This window comes from Thermobia domestica, chromosome 10 (assembly GCF_964235325.1).
Source record: "Thermobia domestica chromosome 10, izTheDome1.hap1.1, whole genome shotgun sequence".
Classification (NCBI taxonomy): Eukaryota; Metazoa; Arthropoda; class Insecta; order Zygentoma; family Lepismatidae; genus Thermobia; species Thermobia domestica.
This window is the reverse complement of record NC_137463.1, coordinates 269,007,791-269,032,628: the sequence shown is the minus strand read 5'-3', so window position 1 is coordinate 269,032,628 and position 24,838 is coordinate 269,007,791. Positions and strand designations below refer to the sequence as shown.

Sequence of the window (24,838 nt, the reverse complement as noted above, 5' to 3'; positions counted from 1 at the left end):
AAAGTGAAACCTTTCGATTTAAAATATTCTCCTGGGGCTGAATTACCTAACATTTTTATCAACATTCTTATTGTTAATTACACATTCCTTTACCTATAGCAATATCGATTATGTATACGAAATGGTGAAGAAAATAGTGATTATAAATTCACGCAATAGCTTTGATGTTTCGTTTGTTCTTATTAGTTACGCCCAATGGTCCGAAAGTTCGACAGAGCACCAGAGCGCGAATCTCGTGTTTTCTGGCGGAGGCGAACGAGCTATTTTTAATCGGAGTAGTCGAGAAGAATCTGAGGCGGAGCTAAATTTAACCGAAACGTTACGAATATTAAGAGCTACCATTGGTTGATTGCTGGGAGAGAGTTTAGTGCTTTCAACCAGTGTGGTAGAAGCTTTTTTCTTAGCAATTGCAAATATTAACATTGGAACATGCCTTTAACAATCAAAGCCACCGCAGCGGATGATGTGAAGCATTCGGATGACTTAGAGTGTCTGCTCTTTTACGATGGGAAGCTCTACAGTGGAGCTAATGATGGGAAAATCAAGGTAAGAGAAAAACACTCGTTTGTTGTAGGTCATGGACTAACACGGGCTCTAAAAAAAAATAAGTGATTAATTTAATGTTTCCCAAGTAATCCTAGTTTCAGTAGTTTACCAGTCTGTGTGACAGCATTCCCCGCTGGTCTAGTGACTAGCGCGTATGGCTTTCTCGTGTGGTTCTGGATTCGATTCTCGATGGGAGAATACAAAAATTTAATTTCACTATCATTGATCATTAGGACATAAACGTGGGACGTTAAACTAAAAGAAATTCATAATGAATAGATTACTCATCAAAATAATATTCTTTCAAATTGAGTTCACTTCATAAGTTTTTTTTTTAATCAATTTCATTTTAGTCCCCGTGAGATTAACGAAGTGGAGAACACCCAGACGATTTTGAGGTTCCTTAGTGACGTGGGGACAACTGGAAGTTACCTGAAAGGACTCTCATCAGAGGTATAATTTGTGGAAAGACAGGAGGTAACTGCTCCCCCTTAAACTCTTGGTAATTCGAGGGGGGGGGTCACTTCAACATGAAAATTCCTTACTTTATCTGATGCGATATAAACATCAATACATAAATAAAGCACTAATAGGTTTACCATATCCCAAAAAACATTCTAAAACGAAGAAAATTTGATCTGGGCTCATTTGAGTAAATTATTTACTATAGGGTACCAAAAAAACATATTTTTTAAGTTCTATCAAATATTGTCCTCTCGATTCAACTTGTAAAACATGGAATGGGCGCATCACACTATTTTCAAAAGAACTCAGAATAATTCAAAATACAGCAGCTGAGTCATCGTCTGAACAACCTGCTAAGATGTAGCATAAAAGTAACTAAAATACCAACTGGACCTCGTAGAAGTAATGAAAGTGTTTATTAAAATTTTAAATTTTAGGTGGAACAAAATTTCATATTTTAATAAGAGGCCCAAGTTGACATGAATGCTTGCAGTCCGAGGAAAGATTAAAAGTATGTACACTGACTAGCTACTCTGTTTCACTCTAGGAAGATTATTAAACGGAAGTACGTCAAACGCGTCAAACTAGTGTAGCCAGTAGCAAGGGTGTCAATTTGTCTGTAAATTTGGGAAGGAGGGCCATTCAGATGCAGAAGGTATATATATATATATATGAGGATTTCAAGACAAATTGCATTCAAATTATGCCAAATATAGTATATTCATAAATACAATAGGGGGACCCACATGAGCTTTGGGGGGCCTGGGACCCCTGGTCCCCAGGATCGGCGCCCTTGGCCAGTAGCAAAAATGCACTTTTCTATCAGAAAAGATGAAAGATTATTGTCCCTTTATATATGTGGATATAGTCTCGTACAAGAAGGTTACGGTTGCCTCTATTCGCAGAACAAGTGGGAAGTGAATGACAAGTCCCTTTATGTAGTTATTTATAACTATCTTTACTTAAATAACTTAATAGTGTTTATAATTCAATTTTATGTATGGCTAAACGGCAAAGCAGAATGAAAACATTTTCGGTTTATATTAGACCTTGATCCCAATTGAGATGTTATCATATCATATTGATTATAATAATATACCAAGGAGGAGTGGAGAGGAGTCCGAATTTGTGCAAAATATTGGGTATCTCACCAGCCGCTCAACTTAGAAAGCTGAAATTCGACATTTTTTAGAAATAAGCAGACAGCCTAGCAATTTAGCGTTTTTGATAATTCCCTTCAAATTCTAGACCCCTCTAACAATCAATTTTCTTACACACACTATGGATAGAAAAATAATCCAATTCTATCTTCAAATCCAATTCTATCAATCAGTATCATATGCTTATTGCATCAATTAAAAAAAAAAAAGGTTTGCTGATTTATTTGTTTCCTTTCAAAATACGAAGTAAACACATTCTCATGTCTGGTTTTGTAAACACATGTGGGCCTATGCAGAGTCGTTTTGAAGTATGATTAGCGTCATACTAAAAGCCTGACTACTGCAGGAAACATGTTAGTAGAACTCTTTAGTATGGCACTAATCATACGTCAGAACGACTCTGCATAAGGCCTATGATTTCATTGTTTCAGAGTTCCGATTAAGACAATTGACCATAGTAGTAATGGCATGCTGACCACATATATCCTTCAACTTCAAATCACGAGTTGGATCAGTGGAAGATCTAACCGGAGGCTGGGGGGCCAGGGCCCTTACTTTTTGAGTAACAAAAATAATTTTAAGTTATTTTTTAAAATATATTTTTAAAAGTTTATAGTAAACTTATGATATACCTATCATAGTCTGGGCTTTTGACCTCCGCGCCCCCAGTTTTTACCTTCTGTATCCGTCACTGGAGTTGGTCGGATCAAAATTGGGGCTTCGTGCTAGTGAGTTTGTTTTCTAAAAGTTCTACAATTCTGCCCGCAGAAGGTTTAGTACAAATGAATGATGGAAGAAACGCCATGGGAATATATACGAGCATAAAATTGTTCCCTATAAAACCACTCCTATCAATCAAACATCATTTGGAATGCGCACGACACGAGACATGTCTCTCGAGTTTCGCCTTGAAAACTTGACAACATTCAAAACTAGACGTTCTTTGTGGAATTCGAGATAAAAGGAGATAAATGACTGTTCGAGACGAGACGACTCGTGAAATGTCTCGTTTCTTAAAACCTTCGTCTAATTTTTAAATTTATTTGGAAGAAGTATTAACCCTGAGAAAAGCTATCTATCTTGGGACCAATAGCAGCATTTATTGCTTAAAAAGAGTAGACAATGTCCCTAAACTTAATAATTAACATTTCGAAATCAAGGTTTTGTTATTACATACACACAGTGGCGTATTTACGATTTTGCTTCGTGAAGGGCTTTGCTAACTTTATTCCTGGAAATGTAAACATTCTGTAAGATATTTCATTTATTTTAAAATAATAAATAAAATTTCGGAAGGGGGGACTTAAGCCCGGAAGCCACCCCCTTAAATACGCCACTGCATACAAATATTGGCTAGCGGATGCTTTATATAAAATATATGTATATACGCTAAAGTGTTATTTTTATTATTGTTTAAAATATAATTGATTTGAACTTGGGTGTTAGAACACGCCCTTGATGAAATTCTGCATATACCACTGGTTGAAGGATTGAAATTTCGTTTAGAGGAACTATTCAAATGTCGAGAACAATTAGTTGATTCTTAGAGGCAGAGAGCTTACCTCTGGTGCGAAGGGTCCCTCGTTCGATCCCCGGTCATGGAAGTTTGTGGTGGACAACATCGCATTTGTGGGCTTTCTCGGATACTCCTGTTTCCTTCCACACTCCCATTCTACCAATTCTTGCATAACCATTCATTTAGCTTAAATATCGGTCTCCCTTAGCCTAAAGGGCATGACGTGGGACGTTGAACTCAGGGTAAAAATGAATCTGTAAAGGTAGGGGGAAGCATGACGTTACGCCGTCCCCCGTTCCTATCTTTGCTTATTGTAATTTTTGCGGAAGTAGAGGGACACCATACATATTTACTGGATGTGGGGTAACGGCGTCCCCCGATTTCCCCCTCACTTTTACCCCCTGGTTAAATTGAAAGGTTTCATTTCATTTCAATTAATTGGTTGATTTGGAAAAAATGAAATGAAATGCAATCTTTAAGTTTTACGTCCCACGGTTATGCCGGTTAGGCTAAAGGAGACGGTGATGATGAGAGATGAGTGAAACGGTGGAATGAAGTGGGAGGAAACGGGAGAACCCGGAGAAAAAACCCACGCACAAGGTGTCTGTCCACCACAAAGTCCATAGGGCGCGAGCTGGAATCGAACGAAGGATCCCAAGCACCGGAGGTGAACGCTCTACCACTGATACCCCCCCCCCATTGGTTGATTTGGAGTTTACCGTCTCAGCAGATTCTATCTGAAGCTTGGGCATTCAATTTAACGTGGAATCTGATCCATATGGGCTAACATCGGGAATCAAACCAGAGTTGTATTCTAATCATGTACCCATAAGATAGTTTTGTATCGATATCGACCAGAAAGGCAGAAAAATATATCCTCCGTCTCTTGTCTGATTGTCAGCTTCTTCCATCACAACTTATGAGATTTGCTGATTTTTGGTCAAAATGTTGCAAATTTCCCATACGGTACTTTAAGTTTTTACTACGTATTACTTTTGTCTAATCTCGTAAACGATATTTCATCGAGATGGGATAGCAATATACTTTCGAGACAATATAGCATTTTATTGAGATGAAACAATGCAGCCTTAATTCTCGTCTCGCCTCGTCTCGTGTGCGTCCTAAATTCCAGTCCATTCTCAATAAAGATTCAGAGTTCTACGACTGGGTCATAATACTTCTGAAGTATGGAATGTTCAGTGATATTGAAGAAACATGCAATAAAAAAATAGCGATGACTTTGTTTTTTTTGGAACAGTTTTATCTATAAAATCAAATGTGTTGTTTTTATTTGCAGATTTGGACTCCTGACTTAAAGCCTGTGGCTGAAATCCAAGCCAATAAGTATGTAGTGTATCACATGGCAGCGAAGGGGGACACCCTGTATACATGCTCCAACGACACTAATATCAACACATGGGCTATCGGAAGCTGGGAACCAAAGCAACCATTGGAGGGCCATGAAGAGCCGGTACATCGACTACGCTTCAGCAATGGACGGTTGTTCTCAGGAGATGAAAAAGGCATAGTGAGTACTCATAGTGAGTACACATTTTTAGTGTAGACATACCCACTTCAAGTAGGATATGATCCACGGGCGTCTCTGGCGGGGAGACGAGGGGGACGCGTCCCCCCCCAATATTTTGGAGTACAAAATATTCAATATGTTATTCTAATTTAATTTATTTACTAAAGACAGAATAGTAAATAATAATAATTATATTTATTTGGAATATAATATTCAGGCTGTGAAATGATTATAACAGAGTTCTTGATATACTTTAGGGGGTCCGTGAAGGTAAGCAGAAATGTAAGAAATTAAATCGAAGATAATAAACGGGTTGGGCTAGGTATTACCACTTAAATCACTTTCTTTGATGTCCCCCCCCCCCAAATTTTACATTCCAGAGACGCCAGTGATATGATCCATTGACTGAGGTTATAAGTTGAGGGCGCAAGATTTGCACCTCAGTTGCAAATAATATGGAAACATTGTATGAGAAAGGGGCTAAATTGTTTTCGTTTTCAGCTTCTTTTGACATCCCAGGTTGAATCGAATCAGTAGAGTATAGAAAACCCATGAACTGTAGGAGGAAATGTGAAGTTTGGATGAAAATGTTCACTAGCATAGTTAGCAGAATTGTTATTTTCTCAGGTATAGTTACAGTTATAGTTAGTAACCTCTAGTTTTAAACAGTTTATATTTTTTTTAGATAGATTTTCATATTATTATGTAAAAAAATCTTTACTTCGCTAATTCTACTTCTGGACCATTACAGAAGATGCAAGGGATTAAAGAAATCGCAATTTTTCAAAATAAATAAAAATAAAAGTGCTTTTCCCACGGATTTTTTGCCTGAAAAATTTCGATCTTTTTTTCTAGTCAGTTTTAGTGAATAAATAACAGTGTATTTCCTCTTTTTGCCCCTATTATAACACGAAAAAGAAATTTAATTCCGTATTCTATAGAAAAATCATGGAAAAATTCCCTAGCCTTGGAGCATAATCGCTGGACGTTCAACTCCATAAAAAGCTAGGATTAATTGTTTTCAAAATGTACAAAAAAAAAAAAAAAAAAAAAAAAAGAAAAAGAAAAAAAAGAACATCAAAATGATCATTTAAAATTTATGAATAAAAACTAAAACCTCATTAACATTTATTGAGGTTGCTAAATTTAAAAGGTGAGAAAGTTAAAGACGCTACCCAAAAGTTCCTTATTTCAAACATTTTGACAAGATATAACAGAAACAAAGTAGAAATTCCGAGAATATTGAAGTCTTACTACCATATTAAGCTAGCATCATATAAAAATAGTAGTTTATGGCCTTAATTTTGTAATGTTAACTCATATTAGATTCTCACTTCTGGTGCATGGGGTGCTTCGTTCGATCCCAGCTCGCGCCAAGTGAGGTTTGTGCTGGACAAACACCGTGCGTGGGGGTTTTCTCGAGGTTGTCCCGTTTCCTCCCACTTTATTCATTCCACCTTTTCATTCATTTCTGATTTCGAAGTGGCGTCCGGACCCTGAGCCCCCCTCCCCCTTGGCTACGTGCCTGATTATGCACTTGATAATCAGTTAAAATAAATTTTGAACCAGAATGTCTTCAGCGGCAGCAATAATGCTCAACACTACAGAGTCACTTCTTCATAGAAATCTACAGTCTTACACTTCTAAATTTTATAATTATATTAATTAAATGAATAGTATGTTGTAATGTCGTAGGAAATCAGTAAAGTATCTCGTTAGTTTAAAAAGATTGAGTTGAATTGATTTTGAGTTTAACGTCCCGTTCAGCAGCAAGGCTATATGAGACGTGGACCTACTGATTAACGTGGAATCCGAACCACATGAGCTCCCACCGGGAATTTAAAAACAATGTTCAAAATAAATATTTGTAAGCAATGACGCATAAGAATGAAGGAAATTTGTAGAGACACAGAACGAATTCTTTCGAGTTCTGCGTTTGATGCTTCGCCAAAACAAGAATATGAAAGAAAAGATAGTACTCAGAATGAGTTCTTGGCCATTACACAAATTGGCATAAGTTCTCAGCATTTGTATTATTCTTTACTTCGGCACATTATTATGCATTGCTATGACAATTTCGACGCTAAGAAGGAGAAGAGCAGGTAACAGGAAGAGCAATTCTAATTTTGGCAGCAGGAAAAAAAATGTTCAAAGGACAATCATAATGTAAGAGCATGTGCTGGAACATTTCCTAAAGGACATGCCTTGCGCGAGGGTGACATGTAATTGCATATCACAATTGAATTCTTTCAACTACTGGGGCACAAAGCCACCCGGAAGTATGCCTGGGAGAAACGCTGGCAGGCGTATATTCTGTATCTTATCACAGAATGAAATTATTATATCAAACCCTCTCTGTTCGACTGCAACGGCGCATTAGAAGTCTAACAGAACATTCATCCCACGCAGTCACTATAAATGTCAACCATCTCACTTGTCCAACTCCTGAAATACACTTACAATACATTTCTAAGGTTTGTCTGCTGCTGTGAGGCTATTGCTGTTGGAGTCTCGTTCAACCAAAGGTATTCAACAGGCAAGAAATCAGGAGAATGTACAACTCAAGGATGCAATAGAACTCAGTGTGTGTGCATCCTGGAATTGTCGAACTTCTGTGCCCCATGTGGCAGCTCATTGTCCTGACACAAAATATACAGTTTCAGGAAAGAAGTTGGGCCACAACAGGCTTCAATACTTTAAGTTTGTAAAGGCAGCACCTAAACGTTCCGAGCAGGAACGGAATCCAATGATGTCCATCCAATAAAAAAATATTTGAAACGAAATATTTCAGTTTACGATCCAGATACAATATTAATTAAACCTGGTAATTTTAGGCATGAATAAAAAGATACAAGCTTCAATGTGTGATTGATTTAATGTTTCTGATTAGTTGTTATGTGGTGTTTGAGAATTGTTTTATGTGTTGAAACATTTTTTGCACTTGGCAATGTTCTTAAGCATATACCTGCGTTTTTTTATTGAACTTGTTGTCTCACGTGGGGCCGCGGTGGCTCAGTGGTAGAACGTTCATCTCTGGTGCTTGGGGTCCCGGGTTCGATCCCGGCCCCCGCCAAGTGAACTTTGTGGTGGACAAGCACCGTGTGCGTGGGTTTCCTCGGGGTTCTCCCGTTTCCTCCCACTTTCTTCATTCCACCATTTCATCCATTACTCATTATCACCGTCTCCTTTAGCCTAACCGGCATAAGCGTGGGACGTAAAACTTCATTTCATTTTTGTTGTCTCACAATACAGTCACTTGAAATGCAATCTCAGTACTTAATATCGTGGAGATTTACAGAGGAGTTTGTAATTTGATGAAATTGTTATTTTTCCGAACTTTAACTGATACAGACTACGATGTTTGGAGTTTGAAGGTAAAGTGTGATTCCAATTTCTTACATCGAAACAACTAACGATATAATATCTGGTAACACAACATGCTATCCCGGAAGTATCTTGAGGTTTTATACTATTGCTTTTGCTGAGATTACCCAAAGTGCCTGTGTTTATGAAGTAGAACTACGCCATCGAAAAGTGACCCAGAAAAATCGGGTTGTTGTACAAGATCTAATTTGGTTCAGACGATGAAATCCGTTAACGCAAGATTTACATAATGAGGAAGTTCATTATGTAAGTCAAACTGTCTTCAGCACATAAAACGAATTCACAGATAAAATTACATAATAATTCTTAACATTTTATAATGGATTTCTGACCTGTAATTATGTAAAGGAATCTTTTCCTTGTTTTGTTCATCTTCTTTGACAATTAATGTTAAATTTGAAGTAAAAGTACACCATATATATTTATATAACTGCTCGGTTACATTACTTAGCAAATAGAGTCCGGACAAAATTTTCTTTAAGAAAGCCTGGACGATACACGAATACATCTACTGAAAAATGCCGAATAATCAGTCACTAGTTCCAAATAAAAATGTGCGTTAGTTTAGTGGCATAATAATACGATCTGCCTGTTATTCTTTTCTGAAGTTTAATCCCCGTTCCTCAGCTTGTAGCCTACATGATACATGAGCCAGAATATGGAATTCGAAGACATGGTTCCATCTGCACTAGTCAATCAATTATTCCAGCGTTTCCCAATCGGTGTGCCGCGGCACACTAGTGTGCCGTGAATGGGCCACTGGTGTGCCGCGAGGAATCGAAACAAAATTATTAATTTTATAGCAATCAAATTGTAAAACGTAGGGAATAATGTATATTTGTATTTCACTTTACTATGAACCTCTACTATGAATCTACAATTCTAAGTTTCATACCGTGTTACTGTTCTATACATTTCTAATGTTGAAAAAAGTATTTGTTGTCATTGTTATGACCATTATTGCTTCTTTATTGTTGCAAACTATTTCGTAACTTGAAAGTTTAAAATATCATTCAATCCTTTCGACAAATTACCTACATTTGTGTTTTAAGAGTAAATGAGATTTGTTTGTGCGTTCGTTATTTAGTAATCTTTCTTCTTAGTAAAAGGTTGGATACAGTTTTTAAAAAGAAAGCGTATTTTTAAAAACTTCAGTCCAATATTTCATTGCAATTGTTTTTTTTATTTTTAAATTAGAATGAAAAATAAGCATAATGATTTACCACGGGGAAAAAAAGTGTTCGAGCTTTGTTCTCTGTGAGAAGGAGATCAATAATCACAGAAAAATATCACTGTTTTATATTTACAAATATCTATAAGTGTGCCGCTAGAATCCAAGTAACACCCGTAGTGTGCCGCAAGTTGAAAAAGGTTGGGAAACGCTGAATTATTCAGTATCTTATATTTGAATGAGCGTCAATCTATTCACTATTGTTTAACTTACCGGTACTGCATTCTTCCAAATAGGTGAGTGTGTGGGAAAATGATGCTCGGAAGTATGTTTACAATATGGTGGAAGAAATCTGGGATCTTCAGGTGGACGGAAATCTCTTGTTCACTGTTCGAGACAAAGATGTAGTTGTCACGGAATTAAAAGGTAAGATCTGCTACTTACTACTTGTTTTTTTCTTTTGTTTGTTTTTTAATGTAACGGACTGGCCCCATGCCGTAAACGTCGCTAACACCTAGTGCCTAACCTAACCTAACCAAACCTAGTAGGCCTATACACGTATGCACACTTTTTCCTGAATGAATCTATAGGTGTATTGGGTACTAAATAACAATATATTATTTAATTTTCTAGAAAATCTTTGATAATGTTCATGATTGAAATGTGTTCCAACGTTTGGCGTAGTGTGCTATTACAGTCTTAAGTGCACACAAATACCTACGGAAAGCAGTTTATTTTTAAAGGTTTTTGTTTGATATGTTAGCTTAGGAAGCTGTACCTTTGTTTTTGAGTTGATCATTCATCATTTACATTAATACTTTAAAAAAATAATTACTTCCTCTGGAATCACACCGAAAAATCTACTGCTAGATTGGAGGGGATTCAAACTCCATCCCACAAACGACCAGATTATATTTTTGTTTACTAAACTTCATATATATATATATATATATATATATATATATATATATATATATATATATATATATATATATATATATATATATATATATATATATATATATATATATATATATATATACCAGGGCCATAGCTATGCTAGAAATGTAAAATTTGGACACAAAACTCATTTTGTGACAAAAGCAAGGTATATTTGAAATAAGTAGTACCGGTATCCTAAGAAGGAACAACTTTTGGGAGGAACCAAGGATAAAGAATTTCACGAACCTCTAAAGTTAGGAGATGAAGCTCGGCAAATATGTTTCAGTATTTTCAAACAATTCATTCTTAAAGAAAGAAAGTTCTATAATATCAAGTTTTACTTCTCTTTATTGAGAAAATGCCCACTGTGAAGACTTGCTTAAGTTGGAGATGTTAATTCGATATATAAGCTCTTAATTTAAGATAACCGAATGTTGTTTCAGTGATATCCAAATATTCGCTTCTAAATGTAAAAAAGGCGCCAGTTTCTACAATATTGAAATTTCTGATTCTTCGTTCAGAAAATGTACGTACAATACGAGAATTTGATTAAATTGGAAGTGTAAAATTTTATGTATAAATTATTAATTAAAAATAACCAAACACATGTTTTAGCGTTATCAAAAATTCCATTCCTGAAGTGTAATATTCAATATTGTCTACAATACTCAAATTTGATTCTTTACTCAGAAAACGCTCAATGTGGTGATTCGCTTAAGTCGAAGATGTGAAATTAGGTTCACAACCCTTAATTTAAAATAATGGATTAAATTTGAAACTCTTAATTAAAATGCTTTCGAAAATTTTGCTCCTGAAGAGGAAAAGAACAAATTTCTGTAAAATGGCCAATGGGAGGATTCGCTTAAGTCGAAGGTGTAAAATAGGGTTTGTAAACTTTCATTTTAAAATAAGAGGATACGTGTGTCAGCACTTTCGAAAATTTCGCTTCTAAAAGGGGAAGGGGATCAGGGTAGTTCTTTAATATTTAAATTTCCAATTCTTTATTCACAAAATATTGAATGTGTGGATTTACTAAAGTTGTAAGTATGAAATTTGTTTATAAACTCTTAATTTAAATAAACGAATCCTTGTTTCAGCGTTTTTGAAAATTCCACTTCTATAAAGGTAACCAAGTAAGTTTTGTCGCTTTTTGTTGAGGTCTGTGTTCAATTGGCCCTCACACCGTGAGTTGAATGCGAATGGAGATAAGGTGAAGGTCAGTTGTTGGTGTGGAAATATCCAACATAATACCTGCTTGTGGCAGTTCAGTTCCACCATGAACTTGCGTAAGAATAGAGTGAACATGGGACCTCACTGATTGTCATAAGGTCGTATGTGCTGTACGAGTGCAAACTGGAGTCAAACACCGCTGCAGTGGGGCAGAAGATGTGCCAGGCCTTTGGTGAGGGTGTCGCGACTACGTGCAGCGGTGGTTTAGCAAGCAAGTTTAAGGACGGTGACGAAACACTCGAAGACGCACCACGTGCCTGAAGACCAACACATGTATAAAATGAAAATCTTCAGGCAGCAATTAAGACGAACAGTGTCCAGACATGTGAGGAACTGGGACTACAATTCAGTGTGAGTGGTGAAACTATTCTGCAGCACCTCTATAACATAAGAAGCACTGTAAGTTGGGTCAATGGGTCTCATATGATTTGATTCCGGGCCAGAAGGCAACATGAGCAGACACCTGTGTTTCTTGGCTGTCTCGTGTGAGGAAGGAACCATTCCTGGACAGCGTGTTGATATGTGATGAGAAGTGGGTCCTTTACGAAGCTTCATGGCGCCATCATTGAAGTGGTTGCAAAACAGCCGAAAAAAGCACTACAGCAGAAGGTCTTACTGTATGTTTGGTTGACTACTTGTGGCATCGTGCATCAGAAACTGCTACCAGCTGGTCAGAGCATCAATGCAACTGTGTACTGTCAGCAGTTGAGCCATGTTCAAGAAAAACTCAAAACTCTGGAGCCAGCACTTCTGAATCGCTAAGAGATCCTCTTGTTACAGGACAACGCTAAGCCCCACGTGGCTGGGATTACCCGGGACACCATTCTACGCCTGGGATGGGAAACACAATTGCATCCGCCATACTTCCTGGACATTGCACTATCCAATTATTACTTGTTCCATTCCTTGGACAATCACCTTAAAAGACGTCAATTCAAATCCCTAGTAGAGATCCAAAATGCACTTGATACGTTCTTCACTTCACTGCCCACTAAGTTCTACCGCGATAGAATCTATAGCCTTCCAGAATGTTGGCAGAAGGTCGTTGATGCTGATGGGAAATATTTTTGATCTTTCAGGTACGTCTCAGATGACATATCGATGTTCGAAGGTGTTGGGTGAAAAAGCAACAGAACTTTCTTGATTACCTTTATAATGGGAAAAACGTCTGTGAAACTGCCCCGCCCATCTAAGGAATTTATCTTTTCTACATGTCGACAGTTTTGCTAAAACTATCGTTAGTGTCGCAAAAATACAGTGTTTATTGGTAAAATAAATGGGCAGGTCAACTTCACAAATGAATATCAACATTGTTCAACTCATATCATTAGTTTACATTAGTTTTGCTAAAACTATCGTTAATATGGCGAAACTACACTTTTCTATTTCAGAAATAAAAATGAAATCTTTAAGTTTTACGTCCCACAGTTATGCCGGCTAGGCTAAAGGAGACGGTGATGATGAGAATGAATGAAATGGTGGAATGAAGAAAGCGGGAGGGAACGGGAGAACCCCGAGAAAATCCACGCTCACGGTGATTGTCCACGACAAAGCTTACTTGGCACGAGCTGGGATCGAACCAAAGATCCCCAGGCATCAGAAGTGAACGCTCTACCACTGAGCCACCGCGGCCCCCATTTCAGAAATAAAGTTTCCTGTCAAGTGTGAGGTTAGCCCGCCCATAAACAATTTTCATAATTTTCTCTCTCATATTAGTTTACTGTAAGTTTACGCTAGTTTACTATATTTTTGCGAAACTAAGAATAGTTTTAACAAACCTAACAAGCTAACGATATGAGTGGAAGAATGTTGAAATTTATTAGTGGGTGAGGAACCCTGAAGTTGGTCTGATCATTTTTCAATTAAAAGTGTATTTCTGCGAAACTAACGGTAGTTTTGGTAACAAACTAACGATATAAGGTGGAGGAATGCTCAAATTCGTTTGTGGGTGAGGAATTGTGAAGTTGGTCTGCCCATTTAACTTTTCAGTAACAAAACTAACGTAAACTAACGATAAATTAATGCTGTAGATATAAATAAAGATAAATTCCTTAGGTGGGCGGGACAACTTCACAGACGTATGGGAGAAAGGGAGGCTAATTCTATAATATTTAACCTTATTGTCATCTTGCAAAAACGAGCTTTTCTACTAATATAAAAGATCCTGATTTTTGACCGACGAACGCAGTTTTTCGTTTGTATAATGTTTGAAGACGTCTCGATCAACAAATGAATCCTCGTCTCTATATCCATTGTCTTTGTCTCGTCCTCTATTATGATATTAACCTTCAGGGCTTTCTTATATTTTATTTCTTTGCAGAGGAAACGAATAAATTCATGACAAAGACAACTATTATGGGTCGGGGACCAATGGTATTGCTCAATGGCAAATTGTGTTTTGTGGACAGGGACGGTATGGATGTCTTAGTTCACAGCGACGCTCAAGAGAAATTCAAACAACTCGGATGCTTAAAGGTAAGCAAATACTTTTTTTTAAAAAAATAATATTAATTGTATTGGGAATAGTGAATATTCTGTCAGGGAAGGTAAATTTATAACAAGGATAAAATAAGGATCACACTTGAAGCCATTTACCTTGATGAGACGGTTTGCTTAAGTGGCTGTCATAGATTTTTTTTTTTTTTTTTTGAATCTTTGTTCTTTTCTGCGCACCCTGTTTACTGTTTCATGTGTCTAAGTCAGTGGTTTTCAAGCGATGTGTCGTGAAATTTTCGAGGCAATCTGACAATGGTGATTAAAAATAATAATGGTAATTAAAAATAATAGAATTCAATATAAATTTGAAGAAAGAAGAATGGAAAATATTACAAAAGCCTACTACTTAGACCTACCTATTTTCTAGAGATGTTCAGGAATGAAAGCTCGTATTAAATGATAAATTTGAGCTTTCGTTTTTACACAACAGTTCATTCGCACTGGAATTGATGACAAACTCTGGAGAAACAGTCCGTCGCAGTGTTTCTCACTTATACATTAGGTGGCGCGGATGCACTTAACAAAGGAGGCTGTGTCGTGACTCAAAAAGGCTTCAGAACCACTGGTCTAACTCAATTAGGGTCCGAGTTATGAGCTTTAAGACTAAATATTGAGATTAATTTTTTACCCTTAAAAAGTTGGCTTGATACCAACAGCTCTACCTTGTAGAATGGGTCTTGTAACCCATAGGCTTTAGCTCTGAAGAAAATACGTTGACAATTAAAAGTCGTCTGTATTCAAGTATTTTACGATTAACAGCTACGCTCTTCCTGTTATGCATGACAGGAGTTCTTCTAACAAAGGAATGAGTTATACATTTTCATGGGTAGGATGAAACACAATTGATTATTACTGCTCTCTACACTTTGTTCCCATGTGTTATAATCTGTCTTATACTTGTTTTTGTTCGTACGGAGCTCTCTGCATCTTAAAAGATTCGATTTGTAGGGAAATTTGTTAAGACGCGTGGAACTTTCGATTTTGTTCGGTTGGATTCATTAAACATTTTGGTTACTCTAACACTGACAATGTTCAATAAGTAACGTTGCTCAGAGAATACCTTGACTGGGAAGGTATATGAAAACAGGAAAATGAAGTTACTACCCCATGCCGTAAACGTCACCAACATCTAGTGGCCCACTTGCCGGTAAATGTCGATCGGCGACATAGCGACGCGTCGAAGCATTACCACTGGTGTGCCACTAGTGGCACGGTTTCTTCGAGTCGAAACAGATATCTAGAGTCGGAGTGTTGAAGTTAGCACCACGTTACTTCATTTTGGTCCGCGCTCCTTCGATTCGTCTCGGAGAATCGCGAAAGGACCAACACGAACTATCGCCAGTCATGTGCATCCGGTTATTATTATATATTATTATTTTCTGACGAATTGTTCCTAAAGTGAGCTCCGGGGGTCAAGTGTAAACTCCGCCTCTACATCATGAAGTGAAAAATATTGAGATGAGTGCGTATAATTGTATGAATTTAGTTGGAAACTGCCAGACTCGTGTCATTTTGTTATAAAATTACATGGCGAACTCATTCTGTCTGATCCCAAACGGTTATCGTCGAATATACACGGTCAAAGGAGTACTCTGATTGACCAAATTAAAAAGACGTCAATGATTTATTCCTCTACAAGCAAGGTTTCCATCCCCTCCGTGGCTATGTCGGAAGAACACGCACCTACTAATAATAAGGTTGGTGGTTCGCGCTACTTTTCTTTTAGTGCTTTTTAGACTCACTTTAATATAAACAATTTATTTATTTATTTCGGAAAAACAACAGGCAAATAAATGCCTAATTACAGTTTTCCCTTATTGTAAAGTGTATTTAATACACTTTAAAATACATATATAATAACATACTAATATGACCTCAATTCTATTATAATACACTCTAAGATACACATATAATAAAATAATAATATGAAAGTAAAATATACGTTAAAATACAAATAGCACGATATACAGGATACAACAAATTTATGTAGAATGAAAATTTTGTTTGTAACTAAAAATATCTATATCTGGGTGTTCTTGTGACATTTTATTATACAATATACACATTTTTCTGACAGGTGATACATCTAATGCTTTAGTCCTTTGCGCTGAAAGATGGAATATGTCATTATGGGGTCTCGTTGCTCTATGTGGGACGCGAATTTTGATTTCTGATAACAAATATTCTGAATCAATTGCACCATGAATTATTTTATGTAAGAAAGATAATATGAAGTGACTTCTTCTGCTTTCAAGAGATTGTAATAAATATTTGTTTCGAAGACCTTCGTAGTTCTCAAATTTGGGATATATACCTATTTCTTTATATGTCAAAAAGCGCACAAATTTATTTTGAATGTTTTCGATTTTATTTATATATTTCTTACTATTAGAACCCCATATTATCGCTGCATATTCCACCTTAGACCGTACATAGGTAGTGTATAATGTTTTGAGAGCATTAGTATTAGAAAAATCACCTCCTAATCTCATCACAAAGCCAAGATTCCTAAAGGCCTCACCAATTACTCTGTTGACATGAATATCGAATGATAGGTTTGACTGCAGAGTGACTCCAAGATCAGTAACATAATCCACTCTCTCAATTGGTGTTTGATTAATAGTATACACATTGCGTACATAGTTTATTTTCCTGGTGTATGATACTACTTTACATTTTCTAATATTTAGTAGCAACTTGTTTGATTCACACCATTGGGAAATAGCATTAATGTCATTTTGCAAAGAAATTGCGTCTAATTCCGTGGAAATACTGCGATAGATTTTTAGATCGTCAGCAAACAAAAGTTTGTGGGAAGATGTTATTACAGGTGGTAAATCGTTAACAAATAGTATAAATAACAGAGGTCCTAAGTTCGATCCCTGAGGCACACCAGAGTCTACGACATATTCCTTAGTTGAAATATTCTTGTATCGAACGCGATGTTTCCGTTGGTAAAGATAGGATGCTATAAATTGTTGAAGATTTTGTGAAAAATTGAATGTCACAAGTTTGCTTAGAAGTATATCGTGATTAATTACGTCGAACGCCTTGGAGAAATCTGTATAAATTACATCTACTTGTTCCTTTTTTATCAACTTGATTAGCTATAAAATGTGTAAGTTCTGAGAGATTAGTTACAGTTGACCTCTTTGGCATGAAACCATGTTGAAAGGGAGATATTACTGACCGTACATGTGAATAAATTTTTTCGTATATAATAATTTCAAATATCTTAGATGGGGCAGATAGTAGGGTTACCGGTCGATAATTTTTTATTTGGTCTGTAGGACAGCCTGTTTTGGGAATGGGACAGACGTCATCAATCTTCCATTTCGTAGGAAATGTAGAAGAAGCTATTGACTTGTTAAAAATAACTTGTAGGGGATGTTTCAGTATTTCTGAGCAGCCTTTAATGATATATGGTGGTATTTTGTCTGGTCCACAAGATGACCGTGGTTTAAGTTTTTTAATAGCATTCTCCACATCTTCGATATCTATAAAGTTAATGTTTAATTTGTCCAGGATTTCCGAATTATTGTGTTGCTCCATAGGAATAAGATTGTAGCTCGATTTATTGTGTGTAACTTGAAAATTTGTCATAAACGCGTTTGCAATATCAGCATCGTCACTCAAAGTTTGACCATCATAATGAAAGATATTACTTCCCGAATTACTCTTTTTATTCTTAACATACGCCCAGAAAGTCTTAGGATTATTTATAATATTGGCCTCACAGTTGTTTAAATATATATTGTATGCATTAGAAATTTCTTTTTTAGAAAGAGTTCTCAATTCTTTAAATTTATTATAGTGATAAAGTGCGTCCCGAGAACCCTGCTTCCATTTCTTATGGTGATATGATTTGCTCTTAATTAATCTAATTATGTCACTTGAAAACCAAGTAGGATAATTGAATTTAGCTCTTTTTCTCGGGATGCATCGGTCAAAAATAGAATAGAGTATATTATAGAAAAAATCCACAGAGTCATCTACAGTCAAACTATCTGTGATAGGTTCCCAATTTGTTAGTGATATTTCGCGATACAGTTTATCAAAGTCAGCTTTAAAAAAATTATAGTCTCTTACTTCGCTTTTGTTTGTACACTTAGCATTTCTAAAATTAATACATTTATATTCAGCTAGGAGGGCTGGGTGATGGGCATCCTCCGGTAAAAGGGGAGGGTGTTCGTGTATGACCTCTACGCTGGTAAGATTCGATAGTATTAGGTCAAGCGTTTTGCCATACGAGTTTCTAATATTATTGTAGGTTTGTAAATTATAAAAATTCATTAAGTGAAATAATTCTTGACAGGTTCCAGTAGATGTTAAAAAATTGAAATCAGTTCCCGTGACCTGTGAGAGATTATAGTCGCCTGTCAGAAGAATGTTACTCTCTGGTTGTAGTACACTAAATATGTATTCAAAATATTCTCTATATATTGATTGATTTGACCCAGGTGCAATATATACAAGACCAATATATATACAATTAACCGTATCTACAAAAACTTTTACTGTAATACAATCAACACCAGGAATGTTTGGGGAAGGAATTTTCTGCACACGATATTTTTTATTTACAGCTAATACAACACCACCACCCAATTTCTTACCAGAAGTAACAATATTTCTGTCAGCTCTTACCACGACATACCGCGAATCAAAGAGTTCAGAGTCATTATGACTGTTAGTAAGCCAAGATTCAGTTAATGCAATTACCTGATAATTGTTACTTAATACATTTTCGGTCAGCGTTCTTAATTTGGTACGAGTTCCCCTTACGTTTTGAATATATATATTAAAATAGCAATCTTTCCCCTTAACTATATTGTCACTTTCACCTCTCACTTCGAATGTTTTTGTACTTACGGAAGTGTCCTTGGTGCACCCCCCTCATGTTGATATCTTTCTGCCTGCCTTGGAATGTCCAGATAGAGGGTTGGGGGAGGGAGCGGATGCTTGGTTTTCTTGTCGCAGATGCTGTTGAGGTTTTCCTTGTTCTTGATTGACAGTTGCTTTAGGCGATTCAGGTGGCTGATTGTAAATTCCCTCGGCTTGGTCAGTTTCTTGGAAATACCTGTCTTCACTGTTCTGCAGTTCGGCAAGCGTGAATCTTTTCCCTTCAATATACAAATATCGGAAATTGATATTTGCATATTTTCCTTCTTTGCGCGCTTTCATTAAATAATATTGCAACTGTTTACGTTCCTGCCTTACAGAACTAGAGTAATCTTGGTCCACACAAATGTTTGTACCCCGAAGTTTATTTCTATTTTTTAATACGTGTTCCTTTTTCTTATCACTTAAAAATTTACATACTATGGGTCTTGTTCTGCCCTGACACTTTCTTCCAACGCGGTGAGCCCTCTGTATAAGTTGGTCATCAGTTTCCATTTGCAGTCGGTCGTTTAGCAAATCACACACTTTTTTTTCTGTAGTTGCCCAGTCTTCATTCCCTTCTTCCTTCACCCCATAAAACACTAAATTTTGTCTTCGTGACCTGTTTTCGAGATCGTCAATTTTTTGTTCTAAGAACGTAGTATAGCGATGTAGCTCACTTACTTCACTTGTCACTTCCAATAATTTCGTCTCGATGGTATCTACTCTGTCAACCAGTTTTGTTACTGTTTCCCTTAATGTTTTGATTTCAGTTGTTAAGCGTTCATTAGCTGCACAAAGGGATGCCACTTCAACCACTACTTTTTCATTGGACGCGCGAAGAGAAGATAATATATCTTTAATTTCAGCAATGTCATTGCGTTGAGTGCTAGGAGGCCCAGGATGCTGCTCTACACCCCCGATGATTAACAAAGTAAATATTATTAATCCGTAGGCAAAAAACACTTTCGTATAGCCTGGTGTATTCACTAACACAGAACATGATGATTCTTTCACAGCAATTCTGAATAAGCCTATTCTGGCCCTATAAATTCCAAGCTCAACACCCATCACGGTTCACTGCACTCAGGAGCAAAAGAAAAACACGTCCACTCGCTACCACGGTCTCCAGATGACGCATATAGGAGATTTAACATATTTTTGGGGGACAATTTTGTGGTTCATTCGTGTTTCGTCGCATCTTTGACGCTCGTGGTATAATTTTCAAGACGGAAGTGGGGCCATGGCAGATCGTCGCTGCGGGGCCGCAAATTTTGGCAAGATGTAGCTAGTTGCCCGTCTGTGGTCCACCGACGCTTACGGTATGTGGTATGTTACGTAAGTTATCTCAGTTTGAAATTTGTAGTTTTACGTCCGAAGATTGTGCCCTTCATGCTAAAGGAGACGGATTATTATGAAATAATTAATGGAATAAAATGTGTAAGAACACTCCAAGAAAACTCACGAACAGCATGTTGTCGACCACAAACTCAATTGGCCTGAGAACAAACCACAGGCCTCTCGCACTAGAGGTGATAGTTCTAACGCTAAGCACCGTGTCTCTTATTCCACTTTTTAAATTTCGACCGAAACTTTTTGGAAAACCTTAGTACTATCAAATCTTAGTCAGACATTAAGTTTCTTTAAAAAGTTAGACAGTGAATTGAGCTTGAAGTTTGATGAAGTTATTTATTTTGTAATGTTCAAATTTATTAGGTTGGTGCAAATGAAACATCCGTCCCAGTCATTTCCAAGAAACAGAAAAACTGCAATAGTGTATAATCAAAATAGTTGCAGTTTGCAACCATATACATCTGACTAGGAGCCGCGGTGGCTCAATAGTAGAGCATTCATCTCAGCACATGTCAAATCAATTGGTTTTGTGTTGAAAAAATCATGTGTGTAGTTTTTTCGGAGTTCTCCCACTTTACTCATTCGACCAATTCATTTATTTCTCATTATCACCGTCTCCTTTAGCCTAGCCGGCATAACCATGATACGTAAAACTCAAAGATTACATTTCATTTTCATTTCACACACTCTTGCCACTGCTTAAACTCCATTGAATTCCGTGGCGAATGAAGTCTGTGATGCGACAAAATTCTTAACAGCACGTTGTACTACCTTATGTTATTGTGTTTCAAGAAGTGATCGAGATGCAGGAAGAGGTGGTACTCAGCACATCTATGCGGAATACGGTGGGTGACGGTTTCATACTACATCTCATGCAGGGAGCATGCGTCGACAGCATTATTGTCCAATATGAGGACAGCATGTTTGCTTGTTAGATGCTTACGTACTGCATTTCAAGGAGTTCTGGAATATGGTGTTCTCCAGTGATGGCTTTTACCTTCACGAGGAATATAGAATGGATCACACCCACCAAACAGCAGCAATACCGTCTGCGGGTAGAGAGATGACTTGGGATACTTTTCTATACGTTGATCACGATCCAATCACTGTCCTGACTATTTGTTTGTCGTAGATTTTTCATCAGAAGTGACAATCGAAGTTATTCCATACAGTCTAAGAACTACGCACATCGAGGTGCCGATTCTTATTGTCAACTCATGTGGCATCTGTGAGTCCAATTCCTTCATCTTACCGATTGAACAGAGACGCCAAACGACAGTAGTGTGATATATGCCTTATAATTAATCTCCAATGGCACAAACGCTATTCCGACAGTCGGCTTCCACGATGTTTCTCAAGAGCTCATTCGAACATGATGTTCCTCGGTGCCCAGGGGGTTCATTTTACAATGCTATGACACAGGAATAACAATTGACAAACCGAAGGCGAATTCTGCGTGATTCGCTATACCATTCCTGGTCCAAATGCATTTTTAAAGTCTTTCACGGCTTGCTCTGCAGAATGTCCCACTTTGAATTCGTAACAAAGTCATTAGCAATATTCTCCATGGTGCACTTCCAAATGACTCTGTTCAATAACACACCCCATCTGTTTGTTGGATGTGGACTGAATTTGTGATGTTAGAAGCGCTCTTTGTTCTGATGGTAAGTTGAGTTTCTCATCAGACATCAAGACGGACATTTCAGTCGCACCAATTTAACTTTCCTTGTATGTTTATAGAAATAGGCTTGTTAAGGCAAATGAATAGAGAGGAGTATTCTATACATGACAGGAATGCATTAAATATAAACTTAAGATTTATTGTCGTCATAAGCAAAATTCAAGCCTCGAAAACGTGTAACTTTCGTACCAGTGAGGAAGTGTTGCAAAAATATTTATTTTTACAAATTAGAATTAATTGTGAATACTCAAATATATGTATTCGTAGTTTTAATTTCACATTGGAACTCAACACAAGGTACAAAACATACTCCTACACCTATAAAGCACGTCCAGTTTGCAAATTATGCTACAATCCCGCCGAATCGCAAGTATACTGAGGAATTAGACCAATTTACAAGCCAGAGACGTCACAATAGACAGAAATGCATACACTTCGTAAAGTTACGATAATATTCAAGAAAATCAAAACACTCGCTGCTTGTCAAGTGAGTTCAGTCATTGATATTGAATGCGCTTAATATGCCCAGAACTTAAATTCATCGTTGAATTAGTGGTGTAGTTAACAGAACCATAGGCGGCGCCAGGATTTTGGTAATGTGGCTGCAGGCTAGGATGGAACCAAGGATGTTATAAATAGAAGATCTGCCCATATGTATCTTCATCCTATTAAATCGATGAAGCCAAAAAACAACAGAGCATCGGCACGTCTGATTGGCTACTCTCGTTTCTGCCATCGTCTGATCGACTACTTTCGTTTCCGCCATGATTGTTGGCTCAAAACATTGCGATCCTATTGGGCGGAGTGGACAGAGTAGGGGTGACGAAACTGTGACGTATGGCTTCAAGATTTTCTTGTAAGGGCAGATCCTCTATTTTATAAGATCCTTGGATGGAACAACACATCCTTACGTTGTTGCCAGAACGCTCCGCACTATTGAACCTTAAGATCTCAAAAATAATCCCTAAGACTTAAAAAGTCACTCAAATATATCCAAACATAAGAAATTAATAAATACACAAAATAGAAAGTATTATTGTAGGAAATTTGAAAATCGAAGTTAATGTGGGTGCAGCTGCAGCCACGGTGGCGCCGCCTATGAACAGAACATGCTTCAATGGTATGGAAATCAGTGCGATAATTTAACGAAGCATGGAACAATGTGCATAATGAGAGCTTATAGCCTTTCCCTGGAAAACATTTCCTCATCCTCCGTATATTCCAGACTTCACCCATCTGGGTTTCTTGCTGGCCAACGCTTCGAGGATGATCGGACAACCTGTTACATTCGATTATCATCACAAATATAATAAATGTTTATTTTTACACATTATCTTGGCCCATGGTGGGAAGTAAGCCCCAACCTCCCCCTTGCGGACGCCAGTGATGGTAAATATGTAGAAACGTAGTCCAAGTCGGATGATAAACTCTTTTGTTTCATTACATTTTGTGTTCTTTCAATTAGGTTACCGCTTATTTTGTGGATAACCTCTCTATTAAATGTTTTGTACATTGCGTTCTATATTTTCGAACATAAAATCAATGTTTGATATTATAATGTACATGATCAACATAATTTCTGAAATATTATTTTTCTGTTGCAGGCTCATGACAAAATCATAAACGCTTTGGCTGGCGAAGGGAACAAACTCTACAGCGGTGGATGGGACAACACTCTACGAGAATGGGACGTGGAGACCATGAAGAACACTGCCAACTTGGACGTTGGAAATTACATCACTGCCCTGGTTATTGGACCGAATAAGGAGATTTATGTGGGCGGAGCATCGGGATTGCTACTGCGAGTGGAATCTTCTTAAACGAATATTGATTAAAATATATGCATTTCTTAGAATTAAAACAATTAAACATATTTACAAAATATTTATTCTTAGGATTTATTTTTTGAGCTGGAATTTTAAATATTATCTCAAATAAACATAATTATTATCCCACTATTTTTAAAAATTATTTTATCCCTCATAGTTACAGTTTAATTAACACCTTCCCAATGGAAAAGAAAAATCAGACAAAATTTCAAGTCTTACTACATTAATAAAATATCACAATTGTGAGAATATATGCTTTTCCACGTTTGGCCAGTTTCAAAGAATTAATGTGACTCAGCGTTTCTAGAACTTTCTATTAGAGTCAGAACGTTCTACAAACAACTCTATTCTTGTCACCTTTGAAAGCAAATTTATTTATGTTTTGAGCCTATCCCAATTAATTGCATAGTGTTTTTAAAATGGTATAAATGAAAATTCTCTTAATTCTACATTGAAATTAATAGACACGCATAGTTTTTAAACTGAAGACCATCAAGAATACTTGTACACTCATGTCCAAAATTATTGTCGCATGTCTATAAATAAGTTGTTCTAGGAATATAATTTGATAACGAATTCGCCCGGTATTTCTTATAATGTTAGTAATCCGCAAAGACATGTATGTGGCACATTTCATGTCAAAAGAACAGTAAATA

General features: G+C 36.9%; 1 protein-coding gene across 1 annotated transcript; it reads left to right on the top strand.

Moving 5' to 3' along the window:
• Nucleotides 1–335: 335 nt before the first annotated feature.
• Nucleotides 336–24,320, top strand: LOC145662222 (uncharacterized). Its single transcript, XM_081727558.1, has 5 exons — nucleotides 336–546; nucleotides 4,985–5,215; nucleotides 10,067–10,196; nucleotides 14,263–14,417; nucleotides 23,958–24,320. Exons 1-5 carry the CDS (start codon nucleotides 430–432, stop codon nucleotides 24,171–24,173), a joined length of 849 nt encoding a protein of 282 aa, XP_081583684.1. The 5' UTR covers nucleotides 336–429; the 3' UTR covers nucleotides 24,174–24,320.
• Nucleotides 24,321–24,838: the final 518 nt, after the last annotated feature.